General features: G+C 38.2%; 2 protein-coding genes across 2 annotated transcripts in view; both read right to left on the reverse strand.

Annotated features, from left to right (window-relative positions):
- Positions 1–341: 341 nt before the first annotated feature.
- LOC143587026 (RCC1 domain-containing protein RUG3, mitochondrial-like) lies at positions 342–3,425 on the reverse strand. The gene is made up of 6 exons (XM_077068428.1): positions 2,953–3,425; positions 1,839–1,978; positions 1,552–1,746; positions 894–1,022; positions 659–814; positions 342–585 (listed from the first exon to the last, which is right to left on the reverse strand). Exons 1-6 carry the CDS (start codon positions 3,423–3,425, stop codon positions 389–391), a joined length of 1,290 nt encoding a protein of 429 aa, XP_076924543.1. The 3' UTR covers positions 342–388.
- A 1,973-nt stretch (positions 3,426–5,398) lies between these two features.
- The window catches only part of LOC143587024 (ADP,ATP carrier protein 1, mitochondrial-like), a 39,710-nt gene continuing 33,047 nt past the window's right edge, over positions 5,399–12,061 (reverse strand). Inside the window, exons 4-7 of the mRNA XM_077068427.1 lie at positions 8,908–9,174; positions 6,750–6,884; positions 6,290–6,297; positions 5,399–5,537 (exon numbers count right to left, since the gene is read on the reverse strand). Of these exons, the coding sequence (XP_076924542.1) occupies positions 5,399–5,537; positions 6,290–6,297; positions 6,750–6,884; positions 8,908–9,174 (549 nt within the window). The remainder of the gene's footprint in view (positions 5,538–6,289; positions 6,298–6,749; positions 6,885–8,907; positions 9,175–12,061) is intronic.

Consider the following 12,061-nt stretch of genomic DNA (forward strand, 5'->3'; position numbering starts at 1 on the left):
AACGCAATAAAAAATATGAGATATTTGCCTAAAGTTTTACAAACACAAACATATTCTTCAACAATCGTTTAATTTGTTTTTAGCCCATTTCCTGTTACTACTTGTCATGAGTTGACACTACTTATTCAAAAGCTATAATATTTGTGTATAGTCAACCATGAACCGTTGTTAACAACCCTCAGCTGAAATGAGTTAACCACAAAAGAATATTATTTGGTTCGTTGTAATCTTAAAACTTGTGGTATAAACCGTACCATGAACACCCCTAACATCAATTGAGTTCTACCGAGATTATTTTCTACTGTAAGTGTCCCCATGGAACCATCATAAAAGTGCAAAACAAAACAAAACAAATATGAGGTGATACAAAACAACATTGTTAAACTCATCATGAACCATTTGACCTTGAAACCAAGCAAAGAGCATGCGATGCACCAATGGCAACCGCAACAACATTGTGGGACCCCAAACCATCATCATCCTTAAGAAACTTCACTTCTATTGGAAACGGTTGTATCTCGGGCAGACCTGGAACACCTAGTTGACCATCTTTTGCATTTCCCCACATGTACAACTTACCATCATCTGCATAACAAATCAGCTTCACTCGCCTTAGATAAAACTTTTTAAATTTATTTAAAACTTAGATAAAATTTACCAGTTACAGCAGCTGATGAAGATCCGCCACAAGCGATATAAGCAACCTTTTCAGAAGCTAAAGATTCAATAACTGTTGGAACTGGTTGATTTTGTGTAGAAAAGTGGCCTAACTGTCCATGTCCACCATACCCCCAAGATAATACTCGCCCTTCATCTTTAATATTAATTAAAATATATAAAGCATTAGATTTCCGTAAGCAAAATTACAATTCTACTGTTAGCAACTGTCTTACCAGTTAAAGCAAGAGAATGATATCCACCACTTGCTATTTGAATGACACGAATACCATCCAAACCAGGAATCGGTTGAGGTTTCCAACCGCCCACTCGATTAACTCTTCCAAGCTCGTTGTTTGAGTTTGCTGCCAAAAACAGAACATGTTAAGGTTATCAGTTTTAAATCGTTTATCGCCTATTCGCAAACAAATATTGAATTACTACACGAAGTTCAAAACGTTACAGTTTTAGAGCAACTGTTTGCATGAATGCAACACCGTTCGTCCCTAAAAATGGATGGAAGTTAAACTGTACCATTAAGTGCATATGAAATGTCCAAAATACCCCTTAACACAATTGTACAAAATAAAGACTTTTGAGATCTCGATGCAACTTTATATATACATTGAATTGTAAAAGAGGTGGGACCCAAATGAGTATAACTTTGTATTTATTAAATTTAACTTTAAGGGGCATTTTGGACATTTCACACGCACTTAATGAAACAAGTTAACCTCCATCAATTTTAGGGATCAACTGTGTTAATTACGTTTGTGCAAACAGTTGGTTAAAGTTATTATTTTTTAAACTTGGGGACTAAAGTTACAATATGGCCAAACCAAAGGATCTATCCATGTAACTAACTCTAAAATATCTTGAAAAAAAATTACTTACCACCCCAGCTCCATAAATGGCCATCATCTGTAATAACTGTTGTAAAAAAACCACCACAAGCAACGGAAACAACAGGAACTGGTAATGCTTTCACTTTGGTAGGTATACTAAGCCCACCAGCTTCATTTGGGCCACGATTAGGCCCAAGCCCAAGCCTGCCTTCTCCTTCATCTCTTCCCCAAGTATATAGTTGACCTACATTGATCATGTATATAAGAACCGTTATGTTACAATTTCAATATGAGTGAATAATTTATCATGTAACAGGTTGAAAAAACGAGAGCCACCTGTTTCGGTGATGGCAGCAGTATGTGTGCCACTAGTTGCAATTTGACAAATTTTGCCCTCCCAAGTGCCTTCTACTCTTCTAGGAGAAAGTTCTCTTGTATAGACAGAGTGGCCAAGAGCTCCAAACCCACCATAACCCCTGTAAACTTCATTATAGACCGCAAAAATAACATTATTTGAAGAAATATTTACATTCAAAGAGTTTTTTTTGGTGCTTCAGAAAATCTTTGTGTTCTCTGTTCTTTACACCTTACTGTTGTTTTGTAAATGATGGTTAAAATTCTCAATCATCTCTACATTGTCAATACTATAAATTATATTTGGGGATGTGAAATGGTGTCAATAAATTGTTAAATGGCATATAATGCATTCTAGCAACAACTGTGACATGTTACATATAACCGGACACACCCTGCAGTTATACTTGTTACAGATAACCTGTAAACATAGACTGTTCATGTGTGACGTGCTTCTAATATAATGAAGTTAATAACTTTGATAAAAAAGTACAACTTATGTCATAAAAAACTCAACGCAGTATAAACTCATATAAAGCAAAGATCAAATGCCATCAACTAAATTAGAACCACTGACAATGAGTTTTAGTCTCTTTAATTATGTGCACTTGTTTATAGGGAAAATGTTTGATGGGGAAGAATCCCAAAAAAGTCTATTTTGCCTAAGTGGCCTAAAAATGATTTTTTGTTTCGGATAAAATCCAGCTCAAACAAAGCAACAAACTCTAACTGATCTTATTCCAGTGGCGTTGGAACTGGCTCGTCAAAACCTAAACCGTAAAGCTAAAATTGTAAAACAAAACTCTAAAGACTAAACACCAAAGCCAAGATGATATAGTTAGACAAGCCAGTTCCAACGCCGCTGTAGTGAGTTCAATCCGGGTACATTTGAGCCACTTACCGATAAAATAAAATACTTTCCTATGCTACCTAAGCAAAATACTTGTTATTTGATCTCACCCAATGCTTGATACTATTCAACTCTAAATTCATATAAATGTTTCAACTTTATGTAATAGCATACATTCAATAAACAAGTTCAATGAATAAATTGACAATTAACATCAAGAACACACAGTTCAGGTTTCAAACTGACCATGAGTACACTTGACCAGCCGAATCAATCGCAACCGAATGAAGTCCACCAAGAGCCACACTCTGAACCGACTCCAAACCCGGGTTCACCGTCGGCTGAAACACAGTATCCTCATGACCAAACCCAAGGCGGCCACCGTCTCCTTTACCCCAAATCCATAACCTCCCATCAATTAACACAGCAGAATGAAACAACCCACACCCAACACCAATTTCCAATTGCCCATTTCCACCCTTGGCACAAGATGATATTATATTATAAGACACGGAACCAAGAATCAGTGATGAAATCGGACACGGGTATATTTGGGATTCTTCTTTCCCGTTACCCAACTGGCCGGAAGAGCCTCTGCCCCACGTCAGCAGCTGCAGTGTAACAGCGCTGTCGGACGAGGTGGTCGTGGAGTTGTATAATATTGGGAGTTTGTCGGCGGCGGCGGTTGTTAGTTTACGGTGGAGTTGACGGAGGCCCATTTCCTTCAACCGTGTTTATTTCATTTCTCAAAATCACATCTATACTACACAAACTTAGGGAGCCTAAACGACTAAACGAACCGAGCGTTCGGAAAATTGTTTATCAACTGTTTTGACAAGAAGTTTGTTTATGTTCGTTCTAAATTTTTAATAAGTGAAGGATCATGGACAAGGGACTATGTTTGATTAATTAAATGAACAGATATAAGGTTAGATGTCATGTCCGTTCAGTTGTGTTCGTGAAAGTTCGATAATGTGCTCGTTAATATATTTGTTTGTTTATGTTTATTATTAAAGATTTTTTTTATTTTACCAGTGATTAGTGATTGAATTAAGGAAAATTAGATTCCAATAATTCAAACTATTAACTACTGGTTAATATTAATATCAAAATAACAAGCTAACTACCGGCAATCTCAATTTTCAATTTTGTTACCATTAACAATCCTATTCTAACAGATTATTAACTCCGTTAATTTTGTATTATGTGGCGTGTGACGTGGATAGTAATATGAAAATAATAAAATAAATGATTATGAAACTCAAAGAAATAATACATAAACACCTGTTTCTTCTAGAAGCACTTCCACTATGTTTCCGAGTTTATTTTTGAGGAGAAAAGAAATGAAAGTTTTTTACTTTTCTTTCTTTTCTTTTATTTCTTTTTTTCTCATTTCCTTTTCTTTCTTCTCATTTCCTTCTAGGTTGGAAGGAATTTTTTTCTTCTATTTTCTTTTTTCTTTCTCACATTTCCTTTTCCTTTCTTCTCTTAAATGAAACTCTGAAACAGAAAATATTATGATTTTTTTTCTTTCTTTTCAATAAAAACTCTAAACACAACTCCTCCTTTGTTTCTTTAATTTATGTTCCTTTCTTTTCTTAAATGAGACTCAGGAACATAATCTTGTTCTCGATAACCCAACTTTGTCAATTTCAAGTTCAAACTACCAGTCGTCGAAACCATACACTTCATCTTTAACCTAACATTCGCATGCGAGATCCCGTTCCGAGCAGTCTCAATACCATGACGCACACAGAGATGTCGTTTCAAGCAATCTTCTTGTCGGAGTTGCAGGTTTGGCTGGAAACACATGGTGAGGGTTAAGGTTGTACCAACTTCTCGAGCAGTTGCTTTCTCTTACAGGCCGGAGTAGTTACTGGAGTGGTGCCGAAGTGGTGATCCATTGTGGATGAGAGTAGGAGATGAAAGAGACGATGAGTTGGAGGACATGGTGGGTCCATTCTATTTTTATTTTTGAATAGCTAATATTTTATCCTTATGCCTCAAGTGAGACTATAACCAACAATCATTTGGTTGAAAAGTCATTCTTCTTTGTCATTAGACCAAGCTAGTGGCAATCCACCAATCTATTTATTCTCCTGAATTATATAATTAATTAATTAATTTTATATATTATTTTTTAATATTATTATCTATGTCACACGCCACATAATACAAAATTATTGGAGTTAATACTTCGTTAGAATGAGATTGCTATTGGTAACAAAAATGAAAGTAGGAATTCCAAGTAGTTAGATTGTTAGTTGAGATTAATATTGACCAATGGTTGATAGATTGGATTATTTGAATCCAATTTTCCTTGAATTAATGGGTATACTTGTCTAAAACTTGTTATTTTGCGGCGAACCAACAAAATTGTATCTTTTCATATTGTGTTGTTATTATGCATACAAGTTGCTTGATGAAACACATGAATGAGAATTGCATGATAGTTGCTTCCATTCATACTATTCAGAGTAAGTCTAAGCAGGTTTATTTTAATAGTTGGATTCGACACCCTATCAATCGGTGATGTTGCCGGGGATGATCCATCAAAATTGTTGAATTTTCTTTTTAACCTCACGTCATCCTTTTCTTAATTATCCCCCAAGTCATTTAAAATTCAAATATTCCTTCATGATAACCCTAAGTGTTTTATTTTTAAAAGTCACGTGGGAAATATAAAATATCTTTAGAGCTCATGAGAATATTCTTTCAATATAGGACTCATATCTTCAAGCTTCAAGAACCTATGGAATGTGGTCCGACAATAATCGATTTTTGATAATTCCTTCCAACGTCCATCGTCTTCTCTTGAGACCGCTCTGCACCTACAAAAACAATAAAACCACTCCAAAGTAGACTCGACTCTACTCCACCCAAACTTATATTTACTATATAACGTAATACGTGTATGATAAATGCATTACATATGGCAAAAATTAGTGCTTAAAGTGCTATAAAACATGGCAAAAAAATGTCACTAACAAATCTCCCCAAACTTAAACCTTTCCTAGTCCTCAATGAAGTTAAAAATAGTATAAACCAAGAATATATTTTATTATTATTATTATTTTTATTTTTTTTATCATTTTGTTTTTACTTTTAAAAACCCGTTTTGGTACCAAAAAGATTTGTAATGAGATCATAACCGACATGTGAACTCTTTTCTCATTCATTTGAACCCTAGAAGTACATACACGTGTAACTGTGATTGTTAATATTATGTGCCCCTTTAAACTCTAGCCCACTTAATCCCAACCAAATGTTTTCTGCTTAATAATATACAATATTACCCGCATTGTTCTATCGTCCCCACACCCGACACCCGTACCAAAAACCTACCCGCTTCACTACTTATTTAAGATTTCCAACACCACACTTAATGCGACCATGCACCCTAACCATAGCACAATAGCTATGATCTTTTAACCGCTTATTTCTTTGGCTTTGATTATGAAGATCAGGACTTTTCTCCTTTTAAGATCGACTTATAAGTAAAAACAAAATGTGATCCGGATGTACCAATGTGTTCGTTTTTGCATCACAAACATTTATTTTGTCTCAGATCGTCCGCACTCACCTCAAAACCTATATGTAACCAATATTAAGAAACTAATTTCGTCCTAGAATCTGAATAGTAAATGAAGGATCATATAACTCACTGTCCGGACATTTGATCATCAATTCCTTTGTTGGAGTAAGTATCTATATGTTAGGAAGGTTCACCGAAAAGTTCAGCTCGATCCAACGGTCGGATCTCCGGGAATCTGCATTTATTTAGAGTTGCGTTTATAGAATATCCCTAGCAAACTGAATACAAAAACGGGTCTAGAAATCCAACTTAAACTATTCCAATCCTCATATCCGCAATTCAAAATGATTATTTATGGGTTATGACCCTCTGTATAAAAATCAAGACGATCGGACCGTTAGATCATCCGTTATAGACCGCTCTTTGCAGACATGCAAAACTAACAATCCAGATTTTAAAACATGTTTTTAATGAACTTAAGCCCAGAATGAGGACGATCGGAGCTTACCATCGTGTTCGGGACGTTGAATTGGTTCCGGGTAGAAGATGGGCTTCGGTCGCCACCGAACCACCGCACCGGACCACCACCGGCCGTCGTCGGGCTGCAACCGGAATTCTCGTCCTTCTCTCTACCCTTCTCTATCTAAAATGCAGAAAATATGTTGTTAAATTAATGAAAAGTGGGGTGCGGTTTAAAACGAGTTTTACGATCGCGTTTCGGTCTCTCGCTTCAACGATCCCACTACTCGAGTGACGTTTTATTTTCCAAATGCATTTCGTCAAAATATTTATTCCGTTCTCGACTTAAATTTGTCTCGTTAACTTATTATTGCCGCTAATAAGTTATTATCGATCGTTTCCCGGTGTTGGTTCCGTGTTTCTCCAAGCTTAATGAAACGACTGTAGTTATTTTTTCCAAAAACAACTCATCCAAACTTATGGTGTCTATTTGATTTATTTTATCCAAATAATAAATCTCAAATACTGCGATAGCATCAACTTTTACAAGCTAATAGGTACATGTGCTTTAACGACCGTGTTTGAAAATAGTAATTTGCATTTTCCCGCTTTGTTATAACTTGGAATTGAGTCACGTTTTCGCCAGCATTCTCGCTTTTCAATCCTCTGTAGTGTTCAAATGGATTCAACCATGGATTTTTTCTCGAATGTCGAGTTGAATATTCACACGTTTAAGCAAAAACGTTCGTATCTTCTTATCACCAAAATTCTTTATTCCGTTTGACTTTTCGCACATTTTAAAATATATATATATTCCCTTCATTCTTAGCATAAAATAATATATTTAACTTAAGGGTCTTAATTCTCACTTAACCCAGTCTAAGCATGTCTTAATCTCGTTTATGAAATATAATAATACTTTTTATATTGCCGGGAATCACACTTATATTATATTATTGTTGTTGTTATTATTTTTATAATTAAGGGTACTTTGGTCATTTTACACAAACTTGACTGAAAATTTGACCGTGTTAGCGGGTAAGGACCACCGTAGTTACAAAATTCATACATTTGGACCAACTTAGTAATAAGATATTAACTATTAGGATCAAATTTGTAATTAGTTAAGTTTAAAGATCAAACATGCAATACGCGCAAACTACAGGACCAGCCATACACCTAAGTCCTATAAATACGAACATGTAATTGTAACCAAACGGTATTGAAATATACAGGTACTTTTATACCATTAACTGTGTGTTTCATATCTTCCTAATATCTCTTGTATAATCATCAATTTCTAAATCTATAAGTCAATCATGATTACGAACATGTAATTGTAACCAAACGGTATTGAAATATACAGGTACTTTTATACCATTAACCGTGTGTTTTATATCTTCCTAGTATCTCTTGTATAATCATCAATTTCTAAATCTATAAGTCAATCATGATCCAAATACATAAGGGTTAGGATTTTCTTTAACACATAGATAAACTTGGTTTTTTCTGTATAAAATGGAGATGAAGATGGTACAAATTTGTACTCTTTTGCTATAAGACGAACTAGAATGTGGTGTTGGGTAACTTTTAATATCAATCCTATTTAGTGCTAATTCTTTTTATCTAATATATATTTTGCAGGTCATATGAACTTTGAAACATCTTGAAACAACGTTAGCTATTAAACCAGTGAGTTCGTAACAATCATAAACATTTAACCATGCTTTTTCTTCGTAGTAGGCGTATATATACATGCATAAAACAATGTCTAGAATTAATTCACGCTCTTGGCCACGACCAATAGAGTTAGCATTGTCTAAATGTTAACTCGCTGTCAACATTTCAATACTATGCAGTACATATAATGATGCCACTCAAAAGTAACTCCCTCCCAATGGTCATGAATGGATCCAACGAGCTTGGCCAACATCCTTTTCGGGAAAAAAAATGGAACAACAGTTAATTCTGTTTTATGTCATATACAAAATACAAAAAAAAAAAAAACAAAAACAAAACATAATAATCATATTTGGAGGTAAATTACTCTTGTTGAGCATCAACACTCAACAAGTATCATTTACCAAAATCAACTCATTAGTAAAACTAAACATATCAAAACCAAAATAATATGTTATAAAGAACTCATAATCTTTAGTCATGCATCATTGTTAATTACCACCACTTAGACCTCACGTATCACCAACGATGAGCAACTTCAATTGATCGTAACCGGAGAGCACAAACGCACCAGCAATGGCTCGGATTGGGATAGTTGGAACACATTCCCCCATGAACAGAGACCTAGAACCCTCATTCTTCAAGATATGAACAAATGCATCCATTGAATTCTTGTACTTAACTGCTTGACCCGATGTCATCAGCCTCTTTCTTCTTATCTTTTCAATTGGATAGGACACAACTTTTGCATTATTGGTGCACCACCAAGCAACAAGACTTTCAGAGAAGCGAAGCTGAAAATGCACCCAAAACACAACCAACAATTATTAATAGACAATGCCATTTTTGTGACTGAAGAAACGTGGATCGACTCACTGGTAGACGATCTACTTTCCTCGGGTGTGATTATGCTTCTTCACCGATGGATCTCTGGGATCTGGGTTCTTCCACCTACAAAATGAACAGCACCGTAAACTTACCCCTCAGAAAGGGACAGAGGGGTCCTCTTTGGGGTAACCCTCCGGTGTGAGAATAAGTATTTGTGGGAGAAGATAATAATATCAGAGTAAGGAAATCTGGAGAGTATTGCTTAATAGCTGAATACTCTGTAATTGGATGTGATTGTATGTTGTTGTATGTTACTGGATGTAACTGTGTGATTGAGTCTCTTTCCTTGTAGAGTTGATGTGGTATTTATAGTGCTAGGGTTTCCACTGATTGAGCTCAGCCTTGTTGGCCTCCTCCAATTGATTTGCGCCACGTGTCCTTGGGGACACCTGGTGCTTTTTCATTGGTTATAATCACGTGGTAGCACATGGGTTATGCTGAGTTGTCCACCTTTCATTTGGCAGCTGTCAGCATCAGCATATTCTTATTCCTTAAAAAGATACCTTCTGGAAGGTTGTCTGACGTGCACAATCAAGGTTGCCCTAATCCTGATTTGGATAAGGACGAGGTTGATTATGTGCATGTGTGATATGCGCCTATCCTGAGGATGCGCGAGGTCTTCTCTTTATTCTCACGCGCAGATGTTTCATGCGCAGATGTGATATGCACAAGCATGTGATATGCGCCACGCGCAGATGTGATATGCGTGAGCATATGTGATGCGTGAGCATATGTGATGCATGAGCATATGTGATGCCTGAGCATGTGATGCATGAGCATATGTGATATGCGTGAGCATATGTGATATGCGCAATGCGCATAGGTTTTGGCTTTGTGCCTTCATAATATCTTGATTTCAAGTCTCTTGTCTGTATCTTGTGGGTTGACCCGCCTCGCTCGGTGTTGAGGCGGGTACATACCTCTTCAAGCCCCCCCAGTCTAATGTGTGTCTTGTCTCGCGCGAGCGAGGTAAGATAGATATTCGACTTAATAGTTTGCTCTTTTAATAGGGCTTTGTCTTTTTCTTCTTATTACTCATCGTTGCGCGAAATTCTATCCTTTTGGTTGAAACGAATCGTCTATGTACGTGATGGAGACGTGTCAGACCTTTCGTGTGCTCGAGGTGCTACAGTTGCCTTTCATGTCCCCTCACATAGTGTTAGGAACACGTGTCGCGCTCGCGTTGGTCCGTACCTGCGAGTGGTGGCGCATGAACTCTGGTGGCAGCTGTATCGTTTCTTTTCGTGTCCCCTCACACAGTTGTCAGGGACACGTGTCGCGCTCGCGTTGGCTTACACCTGCGAGTGGTGGCGCGTGGAGTCCGATCAGTACCACTATTTATCTCTCCTGGGCCTATAAAAGCCAGCCCCTTTGAGTTTTTTATCCTTCATCTTCTTGTTTATTCAGAGCTTTTTCTCCTTCATTCTATTCCGATTACCGTCTTCTGCTTCCAGATCTGTGTTCTTTTAGAGGCATCCTCCGTTCGTTTTTATAGTTGTATGTCTGATAGTTCAGACAACACAATCTCCCATATCCATCGCCGTGTTAAATCCTTAGTAATGTCTACGTTGAAGAAGACCGGCAAGGGGAAGAAAGCTGCTGAGGCCTCATCGGAGGATGTAGGGAGGACCAAGACGGTGAAGAAGTGGGATGAGATCCCCTGCAAGCTGAGGCAGGCCGATTTTGACAGCCTTATCGCCTCTCAGGGATTTCTCCCTGAGTATGGTTGCATCCTGCCGGCGGCCGGGCAAACGGCGGCGGACCCGCCCACTGGCTATATATCCCTTTATAGCCACTTTTTCACCCACTGCAACCTTCGTCTCCCGATGACAAGGTTTGTGGGTGCGCTGCTTAAGTTTTATGGGATTCATATATCCCAAGTCCATCCGTTTGGACTTGTGCGCATGACTCACTTTGAGTTCATGTGCAAATCCCAGCGCGAGGAGCCCACCCCTCGGCGCTTTCAGTTTTTTTACAAGCCCAAGATCCAAGATTCTTGGTTCTCATTTATTCCTCGCAGTCAGAAGGTCAAGTGCTGCACTGTTTCATTCAAGAGCCTTCATGACTGGTCTGAGAGATTTTTCTATATAAGGGCTGGTGTGATCCCCATCCGCATGACAATGCGCGCGATCTCTTCTGCGCCTGCGGATGTGGGTGTCCTCAAGAACCCAACTGGCGCCTGGGTAAACAAGTTGACTGCCGAACCATCCCCCGCCAAGAACATTTGCGAGGAGGCGCTGGTGGGGGTTGGTATGAGCAGAAGGTGGGCCGACAGCGCGACTGAGCCCGTTATCCAAGTTGACGGCCTGTGTAAGTTAATCTTATTGCATTACTTCTGCGCGAATATAATTCGTTTTGCTGATATCATTTGATTTGTTTTGTGCAGTCACCAAGGAGTATATCCACGCCGCCTATGATGAGCACATGGAGGGTGACTCCGTCGCGCTGGGCGCTGGGGAGGTTGGCTTTCCCGATCGCTTCGATGACATGTTCATCCCTGTTGATCTGGGATTTCTTTTTGACAGCGATGCGCCTGGTAAGCCTTTGTACTTATGCATTTGCCTTTATAATACCAAATTTGGCTAACACTTCTGTTGCACGTATTGTAGATGCGCTCGAAAACTACGAGCTGGAGCTCGCGGAAGAGGAGGAGGAAGAGGAGGCGCCCCAACTAAAGCGTAAAGCTAAGGGGAAAACTGGCGCAGGGGCCAGTAAGAAACAGAAGAAAGATGATGCCCCTGTTGTTCAGGATCCTCCTGCTCAGGCGAAGGGACCTGAGAAAACCCAGGTGTT

Source organism: Bidens hawaiensis, unplaced genomic scaffold (assembly GCF_021521415.1).
Source record: "Bidens hawaiensis isolate Kalapana, Puna unplaced genomic scaffold, B.hawaiensis_p1.1 tig00035099_1, whole genome shotgun sequence".
Taxonomy (NCBI): Eukaryota; Viridiplantae; Streptophyta; class Magnoliopsida; order Asterales; family Asteraceae; genus Bidens; species Bidens hawaiensis.

What these genes read in the sequence shown, in the direction of transcription:
- LOC143587026 (XM_077068428.1), bottom strand. Translation starts at nt 3,425, where the DNA reads ATGGGCCTCCGTCAACTCCACCGTAAACTAACAACCGCCGCCGCCGAC. An exon ending in TCATTCTCTTGCTTTAACTG is followed by an intron (nt 815 to 893) that starts GTAAGACAGTTG and finishes TTAATATTAAAG; the next exon opens with ATGAAGGGCGAGTATTATCT. An exon ending in TTCATCAGCTGCTGTAACTG is followed by an intron (nt 586 to 658) that starts GTAAATTTTATC and finishes TTTGTTATGCAG; the next exon opens with ATGATGGTAAGTTGTACATG.